This window comes from Solea solea, chromosome 7 (genome assembly GCF_958295425.1).
Source record: "Solea solea chromosome 7, fSolSol10.1, whole genome shotgun sequence".
In the NCBI taxonomy this organism is placed as follows: domain Eukaryota; kingdom Metazoa; phylum Chordata; class Actinopteri; order Pleuronectiformes; family Soleidae; genus Solea; species Solea solea.
In genome coordinates, this window is record NC_081140.1 from 10570254 (window position 1) to 10596079 (window position 25826).

At 39.5% G+C, this 25826-nt stretch overlaps 1 protein-coding gene across 1 annotated transcript; it reads right to left on the bottom strand.

The window, feature by feature from the left end:
* On the bottom strand, window positions 1–25586 carry LOC131462052 (mitochondrial intermediate peptidase-like). Its single transcript, XM_058632951.1, has 19 exons — window positions 25172–25586; window positions 24848–25021; window positions 23797–23885; window positions 23556–23642; window positions 23394–23457; window positions 23042–23224; window positions 22217–22373; window positions 21890–21938; window positions 21361–21421; window positions 21122–21174; window positions 19314–19467; window positions 19060–19137; window positions 18221–18428; window positions 16985–17094; window positions 16714–16788; window positions 15956–16072; window positions 12472–12593; window positions 10627–10700; window positions 1–342 (listed from the first exon to the last, which is right to left on the bottom strand). The coding sequence occupies exons 1-19, from the start codon at window positions 25316–25318 to the stop codon at window positions 242–244; spliced, it is 2103 nt and encodes a 700-aa protein (XP_058488934.1). The 5' UTR covers window positions 25319–25586; the 3' UTR covers window positions 1–241.
* Window positions 25587–25826: the final 240 nt, after the last annotated feature.

Here is a 25826-nt window from a genome sequence, read left to right on the forward strand (position 1 = left end):
ATTATCTTCTGTTAATATTTTTATTGTTTGTTGTATTAGAGAGAAAAGTAGAACCAAGTCAATTTCCTTGTTTGTGTGCACAAGTTGATTCAGATCATCTTTTTCTGGACAGCAAAAGTGTGACCAACAATTCATACAATTTATACAATTCATTTACAGACAGTACTGCCATCACTTTTTTTTTTTTTTTTAAATCAACAGCAAAGATTCAAGTCCATTTCTGCACCACCAGAGACCATTTTCAGCTCTCAGAGTCCATAATGAAAGTCTCAAAGTTTGGGTTCAGTTCAGACACCAGCGCGTCAACAAAGTCCTCGATGGAAGGTCGTCTCTGCAGCATCCCTGTCACACAAAGACACAAAGCAGCAGCGTCAGCTGTGTGTATTGTATTGTATTTCTTACCTCTACCTCCATCATTTCATTAAGAAAGAAAACATTTAATATTTTTAATGTCGTTTAAAACTCAGCAATCTGATTGGTTCACAGGGAAACTTTTCGAACGTGATAGCCATTTTGGTCCCAGAGTAAATTTAAATTTTATTAAAATAATAAGTCTCATCAAATTCCAGTTGATCAAAAATCACTGGATGCAATATTGGGAAAAGGAAAAAAAAAACCCTTCTCTATGTAAATTGTAATGTGGGTAGTTTATTTCTTATACAGTTGGAACTATGTTTTTAAAATGTCAGGTTATGGTTAGGGCTAGGTGTTGTGTTGACAGCACAAATGTGTTGTCAACAGCTTGGTAGTTTCTTCTTTTTTTAGCTTTAGCCACCCTAGGGTCACCATAGTAGATCTGCCTCCAAAAAAAAAACGTCTGATATTGGTACTGGTAAATACTCAAGGCATATGACATATTTGGTATTGTATCGAACAAGAACAAAATAGTATTGAGACATCCTGACTGAAAATGAAACGAGAGCATGCACAGAAACTTTCTGGACACCTTCGACAGGCTTCAGACAGTGATAAGAATTATCTAACTAAACAAAACGTATTTTTCTAACATTTTCTGAAGCTTTACAGGGTGATACTGAACTCACATACAGCATGCTCTCTCGTCACACCAGATTGTGACTAGTACTGTGGAGCAGATTTGTCCGTGCAGCCATGAGCAGGCCCTGGGAATGCCTGTCTGTGTTTTAAGAGCCTGTCTGCCAGCTCATGCATGGAGGACTCCCTCGCTCGCTCGCTTTACAATTCAGCTGCACGCCCGCTTTGAAGTCAGTTCATTTCCCCTTGTGCGGCTGCCAATGTAAATAGGCGCTAACCCCCTCCCCGCTTTTCCTGCATGGGTCACCTCCAACACTCACACACTCAAACACACGCACAAACACAAGAGTTGCACAATATTGGAGTCTGCAAAGGCATGCGCGAATGGGGACGTAAAGAGTTTCCGACAGCAATCCAGAACATGCTTAAGTGTTAGAATTGCTGTTATCCTCAAATAGGCTCAGCAGGTACAAGCGAAATTTCCTCAGATGCGAAGAGCAGAGACAGGGATTATCATCTCCTCTTACCCACTAGCTGCACCCAGCCTCTGGGCTATAAAATGATACCAACATGCAGTGTCCCTAACACTGCAACCACAAAGCCCCTGGATCCTTGGGAACATGTCAGCCACATGAAAGTGATCATCCCCAGCCATAAATGATAGCCCTAATTAAAGCCCTGCAGGATGTTTCTGCTGTGACCACTGTTTACGTCTGTGGCATCTGATGACTGCTTTAAAGTGGATCCCAAAATGCTATTAACAGCTCAAGCTGCTTTAGTGTGTCATACAGAAAATAATACTGACGTCAGGCAATCAAGTTAAACGTCAAAACACTGCCCAGTTAACTGCACTATGAGAAAATATCATTTAGAAAGGGGGGGGGGGACAAAGTGCTGATTTGTTCCAAGACAAACGTACTGTAGTAGTGTCAGAGGAAAAAGGCCCAATTTATGAGGCTGTGCTGAGCTAACTGCTAATGTCAGTATAATGCAAAATGGAAATGTTTTTATTTTAAGGTCCTTGTAATAAGCTATAATCGACTGTTAATAAGTCACTGATAAGATTCTTATAAAGATAAATAAGTCCATGGTAAAATAAATAAATAAATATATAAACACATTATTATTGCTTTTGAGAAACTTGAGAAACAGTTAACCAGAGGTGGAAAATAATTAATTACATTTAGCTGCGTGACTGTAATTGAGTATTTTTTTTTTTAACAGATGAATTGGCGTTAATATATTATATTAAAAAAAAAAAGACACCAAGTATTGATCCCTAAGAGTGAGTGAGAAAGTTCAAGTATTTGTGACTTTATGACTCATTTTGACTGATACATTATGTGTTTACATATTTCATTTTGTCAGCACTTTAATTTTTAAGGTTTGCCTTTAATAAAAACAGTTAATGTGAGATTTTTGTCCTTTTTGCATGACACAAGAAAGAACCCCAACCTTGCTAAAAAGGTTAAGTAACTTTAACTCCACTACTACTACTTTTTTTTTAACTTTAACTTGAGTGCATTTTTAGACCAGTACAAAATGGTAATACTTTTACTGAGTAGAATATTTCAGCACTCTTTCCACCTAAGCAGTTATCTATCTTGTGAGGTCTTATAATAGCAGCTTTTTAGGAATCTTGTGATAAGGCTATTTCTAAAACTACATTTTTTTAAAACCTCATGCTAGTCATTGCATTCTTAAATCAGTCCTGAAATATAATTTGTTTTCATAGAAGTGCATTAAAAATAAATGTTTATCCAGTTTATCCATCCAACCAAGTAAACTGGCATTTAAAGCATAAAATCACATTTATGTAATATGTGCCTTCAATCATTAGTTTAGTTAAAATCAACAGCGAGATTTAAGTCGCTCATTTTCTGTGGGTTCATCAGTATGACACATTACTATGTAATGTGAAAACATTACATAGTAAATATGTGGTTGTTGGTCATGACATAAGTCCATGTGCATGAAATTCCTCTTTGTTGTGGCCCCACTCTGTTCAAAGGTCAGGCTCAATCGCGGAAAAGCATCCATGAAGGTCAAAGAGGTGCTTGAAGGATTGCGGGGCGGTTTGTGTCATGACACCGCTCATTACATGAGTATGCAGCACGAAAACAACAAAGAAACAGATGCTCGCGTACGCACACGTCCGGGCATGTCCCTTGTTTACTTATTACAGTGTGCGAGCAGACACCGCCACTCATCTGAACTCTACATATACCGTCTGCAGCGTCACCGGCACTTTCTCTAATAGATATCATTTCCTGACTGTGTGTATCCACGGGGGATCTGATGTCTGGAGCACTGTCTGCCCGCCACAGGTTAGTGTGTTATACAAGCAAAGATAACACGGCAGTGAAGACAGAGAGAGAGAGGGAGAGACAGAGAGAGAGAGAGAGATAGACGTGGAAAGGGAAGTGTGATCATGAAAGATGTTGGTCAGGGAAACAATAGCACCCTCGCTGTCTTCTCATCACCAGGTGACTGTGGTGTCAGCACCTGGCTCTCACACGATGCTCAACGGTACATGAGGAGAGGATCAACAATAAGCAGTGAGGAGTCTTTTCTCAAACCAGCTCGCCGGGAGAGTCTGAGAGGAATGCACAGATAACCTCAAAGTCATAACAAAAGTGTGGAGGAGTATCTGATCTAAGCAGCTGCTTTTACAGATACACACAAGGGGGTGGGGCCGAGTCAGACAAAAAAGACCTGCAGGGTACATGGACACACTGTAAATGTGAACAACTTTCTCTGTTGTAGAACAGAGAAAGCAGCAGCAGCCTCTTTTGAGATCATTTAACCCATTTAAGTCAAAACTTTGAAGTATCCCCTCTGAAATGTCTGCATCCACTTGAACTCACTCAGTTTTCAGTGGAACTTTAAATTCATTATCTGCAGCCTGAATCTGGAAAACTAAAAAACAACAAACAACGAGAAATCTAAAACCCAACCTACTGCCATGTACTCCAGCTTCCTCCCACAGTCCACAGACAGTGGAGATTAGTGCTAGGTTAACTATGAATGTGATTCACACGCCTGTGTCCTCTGTTTGCTACATCTATATGCAGTTTTAACATTAGATGTCACTAATTCTTAAATAGTGGAACTTAATCCATGTTAAAAATACATGTTCTGCTGATCAAACTTACTGACCAAACAGTGCAGTCTTTTTTATTTTTGTTTTGGGTAAAGTAACCCTTTCAAACTGAGCTGAAAAATACAGACAGGACTGATCATGTGGATGGCTGTAATTCTTGACAGACTCACACGGGTCGTCCAGCTGCTTGTGTTTACAGGAGCACCTCATCAGTGCAGAAAGTGTACGCAGTGTCTCTGTGAATGCTTGACAGCAGAACTGTACATTTACTCTTGGCTACTCAGCGGAGCAGGAGAACCCAGAGCCAAACTAAACATAGGCTGAGCTTTGTGTCCATTGTTGAGAGAGCCTTAGGACAAAGGCTTTGCCGTGTGAGTCATCTTGTATTTGGGAATTTCAGTTTCCATTCATAACGATACTGACAGCTATTGAGGGGGGGGAAAAAGGCTTCTAACCATTACAGTCATCTCAGGATCCGCAGCTTAAGCCAACTTGGCTATGAGAGTTAAAACTGCAGGTGCTGGAGACAAGAAATGAAGAAGTGTTCAGTGTAACAGTGGGTCTCTTTCAATAGAAGTGTCCTCAGACAAACTGCGGCTTTAAAGCACCATTTAGCCAAAAACCCTTGATTTCCAGATGGACACAGACACATTTAGACCACAGAAAAGCCTTGCTGGAGCAATTGAGCCGATTAGTCTCATTCTCAAGTTTACTTTAAGAGCTCTTGTTGGACAAGGAAAATGCACTACTCCTCTTCCATATATTCACAGCTTTTCAAGCATATGTGGGAACATCAAAGTCACAGACATTCTTGTTTAGCTCTACTTGGCAGACATTTGACTTTCTCGAAACCGAACAGAGTGATTCTGAGAATCAGCGAATAACACACTCATTCACTGTAGCTGTTGGCTTTTCTGCTTTTTTACTTCTTACAGGAGTATATACACAGCATGCAAATAATAACTTGTTTATTTACTCACAGGGTGGTGGGCGATGGGTATCAGTCAGATGAAGACCTATGTGGCTGGCTAACAGCTCTGAGGCTTTAGTAATGAGAGCTCTGGGGACAAGAATTCAGCCCAAATGCTTTCAAATTGCTGTCTGTGCAGCTACTGCTCACTGAATTTATCAGATATTTGAGTTACCGCCTGTAAAGAGTGTTGCTGACTGTAAACCGTCTCATAACCCCAAAATTACTAGAGAAAGAACACAGAGAGTGTAAACTTCTGTTAAGGCTGCTCCAGGAATTTCTTCCTTGGGCCATAACCTAAACCTATACCTACCTTGGTAGAGTAAAAACATGAAAACATGAGCAATTAGTGCTTGCTTCATTTATGAAGAGTGGATTTGTCACAGCAGTGCACCAACTAAAGAAAAGACATAACTTGTTTTCTTGGCTCCCAGAAAGAATTTACAGCAAGCGCTTCTATTTTTACCTGCATCTTGCAATTACAGCACTAATTATTATTGTTTGCCAATGTCCCCTAACCAATCCAAGGTCTTCGCTGTTATTCTCAACTCTATTGATCCCACTCCCATGGGCTTGGCTGAGTTCTGTTCTTTCATGATTTAATAGGTTGCTTTTATAGACCAATTATGCCTACGGTAACTTGCAGGAAGAAGCAGTATGTGAATGTTTTTTTGCATTAAAAATGAGAACAAACTGCAGCTTGCTGCAACTTGAGCCTCAGTCTCACATCTTCTGAAGCATCATTTTCCTCGTATGTTTATAAGTTCATACACTAATTTGCACACTCCTCAAGACAGACATACGATGACACATTTCAAAAGACAGTTCTGGCTGATTCAGTAGCTATTTTTCTCTGCTGCTGCCCGTAACCATTTGAAACATGTCAAGGTGAGAGAAGCTGTTACCTCTGTTAAACCTGGAGGCAAACCATCAGCTCACTGACTCTGTAATTACACCTTTGATGTTCAGGAAGTGTTTTCCCTACAAACCACACTTAAGACAGGCCCAGAATGTAAGCAGGACAAGAGTGATGACAAACATTGCACTGTTGAGTAAGTGCCTTCACAAAAGGAACAAAAGACGCAAAAACCCGGGGACTTAATGACAATAAATCTTTTAAAAAAACGCAGTGAAACAACCTCTTGATGTAAGAAGGTTCATCCACCTGAACCTCTGTGTTTTATTTGAAGTGATATCCATAAGAATATATAGTTCTGATTTAAAGTACTAAAAACATACTCCCTCACTTCCAGACAGTTGACTGTTCGTTTTAAGATTAACCACAAATAAATTGTAGCCTAGTAACTACTCTGGCTGCAAGTGTAGATCTCCATTGCAGAGGTAGTGCAGTGACATACTGACTCCCTGATATGTATACAACATGTGTTTGCAGTTGGATTGTTAATCAGCACACACAACCTTTTTGCGTCTGGATTCAGTTTGATTGACTACGACTGAGGACGGGTCGGGTCTGTTACACACTCGCACACTTGCCGATTTGAGGGTTTACCCCTCACACAGCAGATTTCTGAGCCAACTAGCCATGCCGACTGTCCTCAACTAGTGCTGACTGACTCATGGGTAAAACCGGACAATAATGTTGTAGTGTGTCGCCAGATTTAAGCAGCTGCAACTCAGTGCCAGATTTCACTACCAGACCACGCCCCCTCACTGCTCTGCACTCTCTCTCCCTCCCTCCTCCTCTCAGTCTACTTCTTGGCATTTTTCAAAATCAGGCATTGGGCAGAATTAGCCTCAGACTATGGACTTATGGATTTCTTGAAGATGTTTCACCTTTTATCTAAGGGTATTCTTCAGTTCTGAAGTTCAATGACTTGGAGGACAATGTCCTGGATGACTGAGAAACTACACAGACGTCTCTATTGATTGGTTTCACAGTATGCACACGATTTAAGTTCATCTGCTTTATGCTGAAATAAAGACATGGAAATCACATTCTCACTCCATAAGATAGGAGTGAAACTGCACAAAGTGGATGCAACTGTCAGACATTTCAGCAAGTTTGTCAGACTCTGATTTTGGACGTATTTCTTCAAAGGTTTGAAAGCCACAATGACTTCTTTTCCTTCACAGCCCTGTGGTTGTCAAAAGCAAATTACTGTGTGTAAATCAAGGATAAGATATTTGCAGCAGTTGGAGCACTGTCACAGTCACCGCAAGTCATGTCTGTTTTCAAGTAAGAGCTATAAATTATGTATTTTGCAGCTTTACACCTCTGCTGTGAAGTTTATCCAATCCCCTCCATTAATTCAGACAGAACTATAGATCATTGTCACAGACGTGCTGTGGGACTGTACAGACCACCGTGCTCTTGGGGTTTATTAGCAACCATGTATGCAGTCATAAGAGCTATTCAGAGAAGCCGCCTCCAGACAAAGAATTAACAGGGTCCTGGGACTTGGCTGCATAGCCCAAGTAGATCCATTTTCTGTGCTCGCTGGTCAGAGCTATGGGAACAGTCCGAGCCATGAAAGCACTCTCTGTAGCAGAACCTCGAGTTCAGTTCAGGCAGTCGCTCACCTTTCACTCTCTCCTTCCCTTTCTCTCCTTTTACTTCCCTCTTTTTCTCTCTTTTCCCCCTCACACTCTCACTCAGTCCTGATGCTGCTGGTCTGAATTTAATGCCCGGGTTTACATTTCAACATCGTCTTTCCTGGGAAACATCCAGGAGTGGGCAGATAAAGACTGGCCTCTGATTAGCCTTGCTGGGTCTCCTCCTGTTCCCTGTGTGTCCTGGTGCCCCCTCTACCATCTCACCAAGGGGGAAACATTACACACCTCCATTCACAAGGTCTTTATTTGAAAGGGTTACGTGTAATTGGTAGGGGCGGGGGGACACCAAGTATTGATTTTTTTTTAGCATTTAATTTTACAAATAAACATTCAACTTTTTGTGGATTAGCATAAAAAAAAACAATCGACATTTCAGTCCACTGGTGCTCACTCTCACTAGAGCTGCTGTTTGAGTGTATCGCAATATATGATTTTGCAAATACTTTTACTTAATAATATCATGATACTATCGTAGCATGACTTAAATATTCCTGATAATAACGTACATTGACTTAAATATTGTGATAATATTGTACCGTGGTGTCTCTGGTGATTCCCACCCCTAGTAATGGATTTAGAGTCGTTCCTCTTGTCTTCTGGTCTCTAGTCTCCTAAACACTCCTCAGGATATAATAAGGGCCCTTCTTATTGGCTTCAAAATCCTTTTCCATTCCCCAATAGGTATTCAAGATGGTTACTATGAACCTCTCAACCCCACAGTGAAGAACAGAGCATAACTAAATGTTTCAGCATATGCACTGATGTAGTTTTATGACTCTTGACTTCAGCGTTTGTGATATTATGGTAAATTATGAGGACATCATACTAGAAAGGCAGCTGAGTGAATCGTCTTTGAAAAGGTAGGGAGTTTCTGTTTCAGTTTAAGCATTTATCCAGACAGAGTCATAGATTTTATTATGAATCTTTTTTCTTCTTTTTTTAATGATTGTCATAAAAATGTATTATAGGACACTGCCAAAGCCACTAGACTGGAAATAACATCTAGCAATTTCAAGACTCTTTTATTGTGATCTGTTATAAAACGAAATAATTTCAACTAGCTATTATTTCCAATGCAGACATTTTTACAGCGTTGGAGCTCATACAATGACTTATAGCTGGGAAAGACCACCAGAGAGATCAATATGACCCTGATAACTATTCTGCTCAAAGGGCCTTGGACTATAATTAGTGCAGCATTCTCTTCAAAGGGTGCCATAAAAGCAAATATTGTAAGTTCAACAACAGTCAATTGTACAGTTGCTCTAGTGACGAGGACTGATTGGTTGGTGGTTGTAATTTCAGAGGCTGGGTGCAGCCCTGGTTTGAGCTGGAGGGACAATCTGATGGAGAAGGGAGGAGGTGACCCTGAGGGAGAGATTTACAGTACACTCCCAAGTGTCACCTGATATTAATAATCTCTCTCATCTTCTCCTCTTTTGTCCTGTCCAGACATGCAACAGCCACTTCTTACGCAGGGGAGGAGAGGAGGAAGTAATGAAGGGAGGATGGCAATGGGAGGAGGAAGTTTTGTTCTCCCTAAACCCACATAAAAGGTAAAATGCAGCTTCTGCTGCAATAACTTATTGCAGACGAACAAGAATTTAATTTACTACAGTTTGATGGCTACACACCTGGAGACAAGCTTCAAGACACGCTGCTAGTTCAACTTGAATTTCATCTCTCATTTAATGAATAGTGCACAATCCATATGGAATTAACATAGGGAATATGGTGAGTTCTGCAGGTATTCGGTCATACGCCTTGGAGTTAAACAAATGGCCCAGTGCTAGTAGTAGATAAAAAGCTACACGTAAAAAAAAACAGTAGGCCATAAATTGTCAAAATTGTTATGGTAATCCAGTAGCCGGTAGATGAACAAAACCAAAGTTGTGCAAATGTCTGTGAAAGTTCTCAGTCATTCAGATCATGGTATCCTCAGGGGTTATATGTAACTGGATTTGTTATCAATAATATTACTTAATAATAAATTACGAACCTGTTTGAGTTCTAAGTACAACACCTGAAGAAAAAAAGTTGCGAACCAAATGGCAATGACAGCCTGTAAAGCTGCTAGCTGGGCAAGACATATTTTGTGGTGTGGCTTTGTGAAGTAGTTTAATGCACAGAGGAATGTACAACACAGCTCTGCTGAGTCAGCAGTGTTGATCACTCAACCCTATAATCAACCAGGTCTTTATTTCCCCCTTCTCAATTTTGTCTGAGCACAAAAAAGCAACACAACACTTAATGTCATTTAGTAAATTCAGTAAATGAGCAGAAAATGGGTTGGACTACAGCAGCACAGATGCTGAGTGGCTGCCATAGAGGGAGCTAACTTTTTATCCCAGTAGCCTACCATCGTCTGATTTGACAAAGCTCCTGTAAACAAAGATAAGAAACACTGGGAGGCGTGCTTAACCACTAAATACACTGTATGTGCAACTGTGGAGGCTCAAACCCAGACTGAGCTAAACCAAAACAGTAACAGCTGACTGACTTGACTCACAGCATCTTTTGTCTGATGGCCAATATTCACATCAGCACAAGTGAGGTTCAAGGAAAATGGTAGCTTTAAGGACCTTTGTCTATCTAATTAGCTAGTTACCCCTAAATATTAACTAATTAATTGACGATTTGATCCAACAAAAATATGTCAGCATAGTCTGCTGATTTAAGAGCTACAGGAGGTGGAAAACACTCAGGGGAATCCCATGCAAAGTGTAATGAGTGGAAGTAAGGACATGAGAGCAATACTGAAATAGATGATTAAATCCAGAGGGAGGCAGTAATGCAACATTATACTGTACATGTCAACAGCTGTAAAAACACCAAAAAAGAAGAAGAAAAATGTGTATGTTTGGCTTGATGCAAATATTAACGAGTCAGAATTTTGGTATCTGAGGTCAGTGTGATGTGGTCTACTGCAATGATTAGTTAAATGATTCTTTCAACATCTGGTGAAATTCATGGTAAGTTTGGTTACCTTCCACCATGAGCATGGGCTCCTTGGCTCCTCCATGGGCCAGCATCTCCCGTCGATAACGTTCTCCCATGTCCCTAAGAAAGACAGAGAGAGTAAGGTAAAGAAAGACAGAGAGAGTAAGGTAAAGAAAGACAGAGGGGAGAAAGAGAGACAGAGAGATAAGGTTACAGACACCTGTATTCTTCCTTGTGCTCTCTAACCCCTCCACCTCTGCCACCACTTGGAGCCCAGGGGTACGTCTACTAAGCTGCCTGTTCACAACGGACAAGTGACATGAGATCTGACTACTGCAGGTGGAACTAAAACAATCTCAGAGAGAAAGCAAAGACATGAAGACAGAGAGAAAGAAAAGGAAAGAATGAGAGAGGTAGAGACTGAGTGCTGTAGGGGCTGAGTCAAAGGAGATTCGGTAGAGGTTTTGTTTTTCAAAACAATGTCTTTGTGCTATGTCCAGGGGCAAACACTTGTAATGAGGAAGGGTCTGGTGATGTGGGTGCTGGTGGTGTGTCTGTAAAGTAGAGCAGACACCTGCCAAGAAGCAAGTTTCACTGTAATCTCACGTTCAATGTCAGCCAAGAGAGATTAAATAGAATCTGGAGAAGGAAAACTGTTAAGAGGCAAACTGTCTCAGGACTCAAAATGCAAAACAGGTTTATGTTGAGCCTTTATATAATTTCTTCCACAATGAATACAAGATTAAAACTGACTGAAAGCAAAGGAGAAAATGTGAAAAAGAACCACAGAAATCCTCAGGAGTACAGGAGCTCAGTGAACTTCACAACTGGTGGAGACTTTAAATATGAGGATTTATTTTTCTCTCCATGATGCTAATCAAACATGGCAGGTTATTTAAAGTGATCAATATAACAATGTAGGGGTGATGAAATCCTTATTGAAAAGAAAAAAAAAAGAAGAAAAAAAGAAGATTTAATGTGGTGGTGGACATGTCCAAGCCCGTTTTCTGCACTTGTCTGTTTATATTAACAACTTCATTAGATAACTGTTGAAGGTTCAGTCAATTCCCATATAACACCTCAGCCAAAAGGTTTCTTTTATCCCTGACACTAATAATCTTAAAGCTGCAGTGCACAAGTTTTGGTTATTTTTGTTGTTATTATTTTGCCCATGTTTAATCTCAACTAAAAAGATGCAATTAATTGTATGTTGTGTCCTTGATCTGAAAACAGGCCTTGTCAACTGAAAGAACGTTTGTGTGTAAACACCAGCAGTGCCGGGGGGGTGCAAGGAGCGTTTATCCCGTGAAACTTATGAACGACTTTTTTGAGCAGTAGAATTATGAAAACCACTTATGAACTTATGAAACCACTTCTTTGCGCTTTCAATCACAATCTAACCCGTTTGCTCTAATAGCAGAATGTTGCTGCTGCCTCTGTCTGTCTTGACATCAAACAAATCACATGTTGTGTGCAGAGTAGGAATGTCTCCAGGCAACATGGCATCTAAGCACCACCATACTGGGAAACACAGAGATAGCCGTGTGGAGTGTTGTGCAAACTCAAATGATAATGATTTGAAACTAACAGACATTTGTTTATATTTAAATGTGACACTCTACAGTTTTAAGTTATTATTTTATGACAAAGAACCTGCGAATGAAAATAAACATGAGGCTATGATGATGTTTGAGGTCTTACCATCTCTTGGTAACACGCTGCACTTTCATTTCAGGTTTTGTTAACTTACAAACGGTTAAAATTTTCTAAAATCTTTCTAAAAGTAGAAATGATTCTCAGTTTTTGGTTTGTGGGTAGGCAGGTTATGCATTTCCCTTCCCCGCATGTTATTTTTTAAAGATCATTATTGAATGTTTGACCTAAATCTCACCTGTTCAAAGGATCCTGAACGAAGCACTGTCGCCACACCATTGAGGCCACAGCCCGGGACATGAGGTAGGAGTAGTATTTGGCCCCATAGCCAATCAGGTGGCTGAATCTCAGCTGCCATGCCTATGTCAGAAATAAAAGAAGAAGCCACAACATTACAACTTTGATTTGAGGGTTTTCAAAATAATCCACCCATCAACAGCTACTAATGCAGCAGACTCGATCATGGGACAGGGCAAGAAGTGATGAGAGAATTCTGACTCCCAAATAAATCAATTGCACCCAGAGAGCATGCAATTAACTTGTCACTGTGAATTAGTTTTGACATAATGCAACATGTAATGGTTTTAATGGAAACCGTATGTGGTGACGCTCCAGCATGGCAGAGGGAGGACATCATACCCTTAACGGGCTTAAATTTCTGTGTTTGTAAAACTGGTTGTGTGACTACAACTTACATGGTTATAAAAAACATCTTTCAGTTTTTGACCCAAAGTGATAACAATTCTTAGTTAAAAAGAAAATGATAAATGTCTGCTCATAAATATGTAAAGCACTCCTTTAATCTTTCATATTTCCACCAACAAACCATTACATTAAAACATGCCAGCTCCTACACGTGGAAATTCCTAAATGGTAGAAAGCCCCTTTTTCATTCCTTCTCTTTCTTCTTTCCTGTTGTTGCCTGAGGTGGGCTGCCCGCCCCCTCTATATCTATAAAGATGAGCTCTTTTATGATCTTTGTGAGTGGGGACTCTAGGGGAATTCAGCTGGCAAACACTTAAACATCTCACTAGAGAAGACAGCAGCTGCCACATTAACAACACCAAAAAACACTGCAGAGACTTTCTTCCATACTGAAATTTGATAACCCATTATTGACTTAAACACCACATGCAGGTGAAGTAAATTAATTTTGCTTGGCTTCTTGGGGGCAAAAAACTCACACTTTGATTAATCTGTCAGTGTGGCAATGGTGAAACCTCACATATCCAGATCATTGTTTGTGTGATATTGGAAATGCAAGTTCAACACTCAGTGTAATGTAGTGTAGGACTGCTCAATATGAGGAAACCATGCTACATGCATGAAATATTGCTCAATATGGCAATGATGATATGACTGGTGATAAATATAAATAAAGTGATAAACTTGATTATTATAGTATTTGGCGTTAATGTCCCTTTGCTGTGGGTTCACTGCTAACATACAGCCAGACGGTGAGTAGCCTATACAGCATTTATTCCAACAACATATTTATATACTGTTTATATACTGAAAGCCTCTAATTGCACCTGCTGGTTTATCCCATTCTCTTTTCATTTCTCTGCCCACCACGTGGTTAAGTTGAGTCAAGTACACAAGGCCACCATGTTGAAAATGAATAAGAAAACAAAATCTACAAAATCCTTTTCAAAATGTATATTATACATCTTGATATTGCGATGATACATTTCTAATATACTGCGCAGCCCTGTTAAAGTTGTTTATCAACTCTGAAGAGTCTTAATATATTTTGGCTTGTTTTGAATGCTTTTGATGAACAGGATATTAAAAATGTTAAGTGTGCTGGTGTTTGTTATCTTTTTTTCAGCCAACCTTAACATATAAGCCAAAACAATTGATTTTGATACAGTGATACCAAAAGGGAAGAGTAGCCATGTGATCCATATATAACAGCTTTAATCTATAACATATATAACAGCTTTAATCTGCTGTAGTCGTGTGAGAATCCAAGATCTCGCCATGATGGGAGTGATCTTAACATCAGAAGACGACTCAGTGTTAAATATGCTTAAGCTCTGGAGTGTTGACTTGACTCATTTCTTAGCGGTGGTGACTTAAATAAACATAAACTGTATTCCTGAGAAGAGTTACAATTCAGAAAGCCTGCTTTCAGACTGCTTTGTCAGCTAAATCAGACCGAGCAGCAGTGATTCGCTGTTGCTGGGTTTTGTAAATTTTTGAAGTCTGTTATAGTTGTTTAGAGTCAAATTCACACCGGATGAAGTGTGACACACTGACAAGAACTGTTCTAAAGGTTATCTGGTCATTTGACAACACACTGTATTTTTCTGTGGTTAAAAGCTGCAGATATTTTTGAAACATACATAGTTATTGAAGAGTTATCGAGTCTTTGATAAGATGAAGGTGAAGAATATATATATATTTTTTTTTTTAGATTTCCAGCCTCATCTTTGTTTCCAGTCCCTAAGCCATGCATCAAGTAATTTATGTCATTTCTTTAAGATTCGCAAGTGGGTCAAATGTCAGTGAGATATCCTTTTGATCCTTACAAAGGGACACACACAGTCAGCGCAAGCGTTATACTCGGTTGTACTTGCACATGAGATGAAAACTGAGAGTTTTTGTACTTTCCCAACTTTGGTGGTGTTTTTGTATGTGGTGCTATGGTGCAACTGCAAAGACTGTGAAACAATGTGGGCTGAGACATGAACTAAACAAAAGAGGAACGAGCTCTTGGTCGTGAAAAATTTGAGCCGAGAATCGCAGATTAGAGAAATGTCAACACAGCCAACAGAACATGTTGCATTCTGCCATTTATTTCCAAATATTATCCTCAACTCAAGGGTGAGCATGTGGTTTGTGTTACTCACAGCTGATCCTCACTCCCAGTGGACAGCGGGACCTGCTAGCCCTGCTCTATAAACTATACACGTCAGTATCACCCTTATGTTTATAATCTGTGGCTCTTTGTAACCTATTAGCCACTCAAACATTCTCTGTGGAAACTTTTCCTGTGCTGTTCTTCCATGAGGACATGGAGAGAAAGAGAGTGAATTTAAAAGGGGGACAAGTTTAAGTAGAGTCTGCCACTGACAGATGTAAACAAATCTGTTTTCACTTGCTGTGATCAAACGATAATTAAATTCCTGATACTCAAGCACTGCAATCGTCCTCAGCTCCAATGAGGAAAAATATCGTGCTGCGGTTAGCGAAGCACACAGAGGTGAAGAGTCTGTTGAAGCTTTCAGTGTGGTTTAAAAAGGGTGAAGAGTAATAGCTTTGACAGTGGGAAACTGTAGAACATAAACCACAGTTGCTGGAGAGGGAGGTACAAAGCAGGGCACAAAGCAGGAGTGTGGGAGGAGAAAAGGTGGCCGGGACACGGAAGAGTTTGGGAATGTGCAGCAGATCTGAAATCTCTATTTCTGATGGCAAACCCATAATTATAGCCCAGAGTAAATGTTCTATAAAGGCCATTCCTGCTTAAAATATACCACATTTTTGATTCCATTCTCCTTCCACGCCAAATCCCCTCATCCACAGCTGCAAGAGTGGAGGAAAGAGCTTTTCATTAAAGGACTGAGAGAAGGAGTCTCAAATAATCCCCCAGGCAAGGCTCATTGAAAGTACTCCTCTGCTTTTAGATTATATTATAAATGCTAGCTGGTACAATCGTACCAAAAGAAATTAACTCAAAGTCAGTGTGTGGAATATTACAAAGACAGACAGGGAAGTACCGTGTTAGATGTATAGGGCAAGCCGTAAAATTTCTGCTGCATCTCTTTCAGGATTTCTGTGGTGGAGTGCTTTTGAGGTTTGCCATGATATATCTGGTCCAAGACGGCATAGAAAATCTGTACAGGAAGAATAAACTGAGTCAGTCCTGCACATAAAGTATTAACTTTACGCATTAGCGTAATCATAGAAATAACAAACAAGAATATAAATATGATAGAAATTGAGCAAGTAATAGACATTTCACTGCTTTATTTATCATCAATAACAAGCAGATAAAGTTAGAATCCAGAAAACGTGGTTTAATCTCAGTCCAGGAGAACTGCTTAAAAACAAATAAACCAGGAACACAAAACCAGAGAAATGTAAAATGTTTTTTTAACATTTCTCTGGTGTAAAATGGTTTGAAGATTTGGTTCTACGGCTCATTTCATAAGCTGTAGAACAGGAAAAGGGTTGTATAACCCCTTCAACAACCAGCTGCTATAAAAAGTTCACATTAAGTAACATTTCTGGGTCCTCCATCCTGAAAAGACTGGAGGCCTAAAAAACATTGGAATGCTAATTATCAAAACATTGTTCTTTTTTCTGTCACGACTTTGACGAAACAGTGAAGCTGGAGGTCAAAGACGGTGCTTCTGTTTCTCATTTTTACTCGCCCATCTTGCACACCATATTTGCAGCTTTTTAGGGAATAATAATTTTAGGGAAAACAATAACAAATAAAGACATTGAGAGCGTGGGGGACTAGTCATTGTACCTGCAGCTGGATGTCCGCGGCTCCACACACCTTCTTTGACTCACACAGTCGCGACACCATACTCACAGGCAACGGCTATGGAACAGACACAATAAGTTATGTTTCTTAATCAGCTCTGATGCCTTTCATCACAAAAGGTTGGTGTAATATGAATCAAAATTAATAACACAAAATGTGGGAATTTATATGACTACATTTGTGATGTACTGAAAAGATAAAAGTCTATATCTATCTTTACATTCAACATTTATTTTGTTTATGTATGTTTTACCTGTCCAGTTTCATAATGGCGTGCAAACTGACTGATGACGCGATAGTCAGTTGCAAAGTACTCCATGAGGATGGAGGGGACTTCAGCAAAGTCAGTTGCACATCTGGTTCCTAGTGGAAAGATTTCAAAAAAGAAAATACAGGAAAGGTATCGCTTAGTTTAATCTTCCTGCGTGGGTTGGTGGTAAATTCATCGGCCACTCTTTACCTTGGAATTAACAAAAAGAGTGTTTCTCATGAAGACAGTGCAATAGTACAAAACACAATGACAAAATCAGGTCAGAAAGTATCACTGACTGAACTGTCTGCTGACTTGAAACACAACTCCAGTGGGCTTTTTCTTTCAGGCTGCAAATAAATCCAGGCCAAAAACTAAGGCATTGAGTTACTGTGATGTGGTTTAGGCCACTATTTAACTTAAATACAATGATTTTTACGTAGAGCAATTTAGGTTACTTTCCTAACCCTGGTTCTCTGAGAAAAAGAACGATCTTCAGATGAAAATGTTTACTTGTTTGACTGTTAGCAGGATAACAAATAAACCACCAAAACAAGCTTTCTTTAAACTTGGTGGGATGCTGAGGTATGGGTGAAAAAAGTAGCGGATCTGATAAAAGGCATGGAGGGATTTTTTCACATTCAACATTGCGGTGTCTGCCATGTTATATTGTGATTGTTACTTGTGCTCAAATTTAATGTAAATCTAGATAATCAAAATATGTACATTCATCGGGGTACTGAGGCAACGGTCCTCTGCAGAAGCCGTAGATTAGATTCCTGCTTGCGTCCCTCTTAAAAAAGACTTTGGCCTGGTTCACACTGGACACGTCACGTGCGCGTCACTGCTGCTTTCCATCATGTATTAAATTACGGTTAACAGACTAAATTGTTCACTCTGCATGCGGGAGATCCAAAAAAAACAGACAGAGAAAAGATCTGTTGATAATGATATTGATATTCAACCAGCATGATGAAATAAAACTGACATCTCTCCCAGTAGTTGTAGTGTCTAGGATGAACTTAAATCCATGAAAAACATAAATATTATATCTTTTAAACTATTTTAGCATCTGTGCAGATTCTCTGTCTCTTTCTCCCCGTCTGAATATAAATCATGAAGTAATGTCATAATCATATTTGAGGTGTGGGGAGAGGAGCAATATGCAGAGAGAGGGTGCGAACAAAATGCAGCAGACAGCAACCAGTGCACAAAGTGCCATGTGTGCTCACACCTCACCTGTGACGTGCTGGTAGCGAGTGCGTCCCAGCATGGAGTGCATGGCGTGCCCCATTTCATGGAACAGGTTCTCCATCATGCCCGGAGTGAGCAGGGTGGGGGCGCTCTTGGTGGGATGGGGCAAACTCAGCATCAGTACCACAACTGGCAGTTGGTACTGACCAGTTTTACGGCACCAACGGCCTCCACGGATGGTGAAGTGACAATCCTGGGAGTGCGAGGATACAGGAAGACCGAGATTTACAGAAATTAGTCATTTAGTAGATGAAGAGCCATATTTTGTCTCTGACATAATGTGTACATCACTGAATATTACTGTGACTTTCCTCTTTCGGCTTTAAAATATCAAAATATGACTGATCAGCAGGTTTTATTACACTGAGCAACAACATAAAAATATAAATATTAAATAATTTTTTTAAGTGACCTCTAAAAACCCACTATTTATCTATATTTTATTATTTATCTATTTTTATCAAGAGCATTAACCACCCTTAATCCTTTCATCCCATTGTTTTCTTCCTTTCTGTGCATTTTTTATTCTGTATGTATAAGCACTTTGTAAATTGCTGTTTTTAAAAGTGCTATAAAGCTTTACTTACTTACATTTCAAATAGCTAACAACACATTTATACATTAAAATATTTATGTGTATATACAATTTTGTGACACTCTTTTCCCCCCTTTTGTTTTGATTTTGTTGTAATTTGACTCAAAATTTTCCCATTCGCTTGAGTAATCTTAATTTCTGTCCAAAGTATAAGACAAGAGTGCAGATTGAATGAGAAAAACAAAAAAAATATGACCATGTGAACACATGTAGATGAGTGTGTACACACCTGATGAGGTTTCTCTGACCGTTGGAAAAAGTCACAGTAGATATATCCCAGTAATCCCTCTTTCTCATGTACCACAGCCTAGACACACAGACACATACACACTTACACACAAGACTGGCATGTTTGATGACAACTCATGTATTAGTTTAAACATAAACAGACTTAATACAACAACATAAATCATAACAAACATTAGACAAAGGCGCTGATATCTTATTTGCATGAGGAATCATTACTGTTTGTTCAGTATTTACCAGTTTGCGGACATCCTCGCTCCACAGCTCACCAGCACTAGGATGTTCAGACATGAGGGAGACACCATAGAGCTGCGAGAAGAGGTTGTTTAAACCCTCCATACAAGCTCCCAGAGACAAGTAGGGACTGTATAGACTTGGCTCAATGTTGTACCTGACAAGATATAAAACATAAACCAAATTATACTACTGAGAGAAGCAGCAGTAATATTCGGGGTGAGTGGAACGTGATGCAAAACAAAGGGTCCTTGTTTGTGATTCATTCCACAAACAATTACTTTTAAAATTAAGAAAAAAGACCTGATCCCTACACATACAGTATATGATCTTGACAAAGCCGCAATGTTCTAGGGCCACACACACTTTCATGCTGCTCTAAGGCAAGACCACCAGACCAAAATGGCTGTTCAGCACCATATCTCCTGCGTTATCAGTGATGAATAACAGACTGCTACTACCAGCTAATTTACCACACACAGACACACAGACTGTATCTCATTTCAACATGGTTTGAACACTCTCCAACTTAAATGGTTGCTGATGGAAAACCAGAGATTAAAGAGATACGGAGAAAACATTTTGAGTGAGTAACTGAAAGAAAAAGCAGAAGATAGTGACAGTGTATGTTAGAGAAATTCATGAGTGTGTTAGTGTTTACTTATTTTTGTTCCCTTTTATACCTATTCTGGTTATAATACTAACTTTTTCAGGACCAATAGTATTAATGGGAACACAAAGCATGGTCATAATAAGGTAGAACCTAATTTCTGTCAAGTTAGAAGTAGGATGTGAATTGTGGTTAGGTCACGATTATGGTTAAATATTAGGCTTTGTTTGTTTGTTTAGAGTTTCCTAATGAATGGAAGTCAATGCAGAGTCCTAACAATAGCAGCTCAGCAAGCCTGTGTGGGTGTGCCTATATTTGTTACCTCTTTAGAAACTAAAACCTGGTCCTAAGGAGGCAGAACCTAATTTCTGAGAAACTGTTTCATTTTAGGGATAATATTTGATTTGTGGTTATACTACGGTTAAGGTTAGGGAAAATGCTTTGTCTAGGCTCCAAATTAATGGAAATCAATGCAGTGTCCTGAGAAGAATAGCTGTACAAACTTGCGTGTGAGTGTGTGTATGGTGGAAAACAAATCAGACTGTATCTTTAATTTCTTTGTTTTTTTTCCTGATCTCCGCCCAACTAGCAGAGTCCAAACCACAAACAGAAGAAGATTAGCGTTTTCCTCTGCAAGAGGATGTAGTGGCAGTGAGTCAGAGAGTGGAGGACTCTTCCTAAGATGCACCAAGAAAAATCACCAGCACACGGTACAGCACACAACTATATGCGCACACTACGAGGGATCTATGAAATCAACATGAAACAACACAAAACATCACAGCTAGAAACACCAATGAGAAAAATACAACAATTAGTAGTTCTACTGTCAAGGAACAACATTTTTGTAATGGCCATGTAGTCACAATTAAATAGGTCAGGAAAACTGTACCTCAATATCAATGCTTTGAATAAAAGACACCACGGGGCAGGGCTCAATATAAAATAGTGCACATAATGCTAACAAAGAAGAACCACAGAGTGAAGCAGGAGATGATGATTATATCACTGTGTTGTCCTGAATCAGAAATGTAACACGAGAGAACACTTCGACAATTCCCATGCTTCTACCTTAACACCTTTTGTAACATCTGTCACCCGAGGATGAGCTTGGGTGAAAAAATAATTTGCTCATGAAGACATGCCTTTATCAAATAACATCAGGCTGGAAAACACATCTCATTGGCTGACTTATACCCACCTTTCTGCACGCAAGACACCACTGAGAAACGGATGATCCCAGGGCATGAGCTCCTGTAAGATAATACCAGGATTTGATTTTTATTTACGTGCGATATCAAACTGATTAAAATAGATCAGATTAATCCATAAACAATAAATATTGTGACCATGGGAACTGTGTAAAAGTATCAGATTACATTATGGTGTAAAACAGGAGGACAATATGCTTTTTACGTGTGGTGAAGAGAAATCACTCACAGAATTACGAGGGTTGAGTTTCTTCTTCATGTCGCTCATCATCTTGAAGTCTTGTGCTGTTCTGTGAGATAAAAAGAAAAACATCACAACAAGTCAGTTGACTGGAGGCATTAATTCCAGTCTTTACCCTGTTATCTCTACTCAGGCCAACTTGGGCCAAAGCCTTTCACTGCACGCATTTTGCTGAAGGCAGGGGAACACCCTGGACAGGCTGCCAGGCTATAAGACTCACTTAAACACCTGCGGGTGACTCAGGGCCACCTGACACGCACGTTCTTTAAGTGTTTTTCAGTGTTTTAGGAATCCTAAGTAAGCAGAATACACATAAATAAGAAATAACACAAATGCCTGAGGCCTTCTGAATGTGCAGCAAAAGTGTGGACATGACAAAATAATACATACATACATGCAATAACGCACTCATCATGGTATGTGGATAGGCCCACTGACACATAACTGTATCACATTAAGACGACTCTGTAGTTTACCAAACTGATCTTAAAAAACTTAAAAGAGGAGGCAGTAGTACCTGTCGGACAGCTTGTCTGTTAACATCTGAAGAAAGCTCATCACCGTCTCTGTAAAGGGTAATAAACATAGAGATGCAACATGTAAATCTACCTGACATTATTTGCCAAAGGAAGAGACCGAGTGACTAAGAAAAAACATTCCTGTAGCTCAAACAGAACCTATAAAACCAGAGTCATTGAACACATTTTAAAATGATTACACACTATCATACATCAAATATTCAAATATTACTGTGAATGACAAACAAGTTTCTCAATCAAACAGTAGAGCATTATACCACTGACAAATGACAACTAATGCTGCTGAAGTAAAGAGAATCATGGACCTGGTGTTTTGGCCATTGTTCCCTTTAAGGCTCTGTGTGCGAAGGACTCGTAGCCCACAAGTTTGGCCATTTTGTATCTGCACTTCAGCAGCTCTTCCAGACACTTCAGCAGATCTGCGTTGGGATAGAGGTAAATCCTGTAGGCAATTTCTCGCACCTACAAGTGAAAGGAAGACATGACAAAACATTTAAAGCTACAAATCAGTAGTTACGGAGCAGATCTTTAAACAATCAACAGTGTATTCAATTGTTATTACTTAATCCATACCTGCATTGTCAAATGTCATCATTTGTTTATCACACTGTAATGTGTCAATTTTTGCACATTGTCAAATCACAGTCAAATCAAATTTTTTTTCTGGAATGTGCACTCAGCCAACTTCACGACTACCAATAATCCCCTTACCAATTATATTCAGATCATAAAAAATCTGTTAAAATAAGCCAAACCACAGTTAATATAACTGTGGAACACACGATTCAGAAAGTCAGAGAAATATTGGAATACAAATTATTTTAAAAATACAACACTCACAAAAAACCCTTAACATTTAGTCTTAATCTGAGTCTGCAATGGCTAAGGCGCCATCTGCTGAACAAATGCGAGAAAACATTGCCATGACCATCCATGCATCAAGCAATATACTACCCATACTTCTTGGTGTTGGCCTGATTTATTCTTGTCCATTTTGTCCACTTTTTTGTTTATATCAGATGAAGTGTGTTGTAACTGTGCTTGAAACTTATTCACCAATGTGGACTAATAAAACCTCCCTTCTATCTCTCCATCGATCTATCTCCATCCATCAGTACCATGGTACATACCAAGTCATCTGGGGTGTCTGCATGCAGTCCTGAAACTTGGATGAAGCTTCCTTCATTTGCAAAGTGTAGATGTAGATGTTCAGGAATCACAGACCTTGCAATCCTGTTGGGCATGTGAGAGCCAACCAAAAACTCATTGCTTAGGTCCAACAGCTTCACATGAAGGGCAACTGCCTCTTTCCTCTGCAGGGAAAAGAGAAGTGTGTTCAGTGAATACAGTAAGCTGTAGTCTCTGGATAATGTCTATTCTTTGGAGTTTGTTGTTAGAAGAAGAATGCAGCAAGACATCTGACAACTGTTTTTACACTTTTTTTATTATAAAGGCAATTGTGAAATGTTTTGAGTAACTCACCAGTTTGTCATCTAGATGGATTCCACTGATTTCAAAGTCGAACATAAACAACTCTGCTACTCGTCTGGAAAAGCAACAACAACATTATTGAGGAAAGTTTAATCATCCATCACTAGACATAGTGATATAACAGTGGTCTTAACCAGATAATGGTAGAATTACCTTGTGTCAGGGTCCAGCTGAGCCACTATGTCTGGATCATCCAGCAAATCCTTCAGACTTCTGCATAACTCAACATTAGTGTTCAGCCTGAAACATACAGCCATAAAGTGATTATTTTTCAACATCTGTCTCAGCTAAAGCATGAATAAAAATCCATGCACCATCATGCAACATGTATTTTTCTGTCTTTCTGTCTCAGCGTTGTGCACCTATAGGTAAAGATCAATATGTTGCCACTTACTTCTCCACAACTGTGCCAATTTCTACACAGGTTTTCTCCGCTGCCTCGCGGAACGCTGGGTCTGGATGAGCGACTTTAACAAAGTCGGCCTGGAGAGTGGAGCGTAATTTCATGTCAGTCAGTACTAAATTAAATTCAGACAAGGTCGCCAGGTGAAAGAGCACGCTGGACTTATCAACATTGTTTTTTCTCTGAGGGATATAACAGAATAGAAGTTTGGAGAGTGTCTTAAATTGAAATATGCAATACTAGACTCAGAGTTAAGTTTATTTCACCCATTAGAATGCAAATGTCAGTGTTTGTAGCCTCATTATTGTACACTACAAGTTACATGTATGGTGCATATTGTACGGTGCAAGCCACAGGGAACCTTAACCTTTTACTGCATTCCATGACCGTAACCATTTATCTGTTATGGAGATTGTGACCCCAGTCCGCAATTATTTTCTGAGATATTTTAGCCAGAATGTCCCAATACACACTATCAATTGACTCAAGTATTATTTAAGCCTCTCTTATCGTTTTCTCAATCCATAGACTGTAAATCACCGGCATAAAAAACATCATCATACCCCAAGTATTCACATGAAGAGTTGAACTTTCCTGAAAAATACAATGTTTCTCATAGTCTTCCAGTGTAAACCTGTCATTAAGTTGAACTGGTGTGTCCTACAATGTTCACAACATGACTGGCAACTAGGGCTGGGCAAAACATTCAATAACAATAAATCAAAATTTAATTTTCTTCAATACTAGTACAGAGTTGTATGTCAATATATCATTTATGCATTGTGCAGGCACACTTTGCGGCCCCATTCATAACTGCAATTTAATGTTTTGTCTTAGATTTGTGAAATGTTTCACTGTCCACAAAGTGTTGTTTTCGATCCAAAAATCATTTTGAAGCACAACAAATGATTAATACTGATATTGACTGATTTGTAGACGTTTTTGTTAGGCATGTAATAGCCATTCAATGATACATGGTACATGGTACATCTTTACTCAGTTACAATGTACAGTTTTAAGAGATTTTCGACCTTGAACTCACCAGATCAGCCACCTTACACAAACCATCTGATAGCTGGTCAAAAGACTCCACAGTCTCAGCCCCTGGAATACAAGAACAAGTTTTCTGGACCAGGAGCTCAGTGTCTTTGAGAGCTGTCCTTGTGGCAGCCTGGAAGCCTGCAGGACAGTTCAGCTCTGGCACCCCAAACAACCCCTGCAAACACAGGTCAGAGAAAGAGGTCAGAGAGACTGAAAGGTGTCATGTTTGTTAGTAATGCAGTCTTCATGTTACGTGTTGTTTCACTGAGCTCTGTGTACATTCGTGCTGCAGCCGTGAACAGACAAATATAAAATAAATACAAACCCCGCTTTTCTCGAACAGGTCCACTCTCCTGGTAGGTCTGGCATTGAAAGCAGCTCCAACAGGAGACCATGTGGTGACATTTCTGTGAACATGCGTCCACAAGCTTCTGTGCTTCACAAAGGAAAGTAACCTCTGACACGGGGACATGTTGTCCTCAGTCTGCTGTGTCCAGTCCTACTGATATTCACTGGTGGTGCTCAAAAAGCCTTTCAGGACATGCTAAACTTCTACTACTTCTACGCTGACCTCTGTTACAAAACTGGAAGGAGAGGTAACAAATACAACGATAGTACATTAAGACTAAGTAGGACTTATCTTCTTATTTTGTATTAAACGTACCTGTCAACACTCTCACTCACATGTTAGCTCACTGGCTAGCTGCATCGAGGTAAATGTAAGTGTCAGTTCAAGCTGGCATTTTCGTCAATAAAAAAAAACAAAATAAATAAGACGGCATATACCTATGTTCAGTGATATAATTTAACCACCGAAATCCCGAGACTAATTCCGAGATGATATTAGTAATTGATACATTTTAAGGTTTTTGTTACTACAAACGGCAACAACTGTGTGTCGAAAGTGCGGCAAGCTATCTAAATCCAATGCGTGACGTCACACAGAAGCCGTCTTCACAATAAAAGCATGGATATGCCTG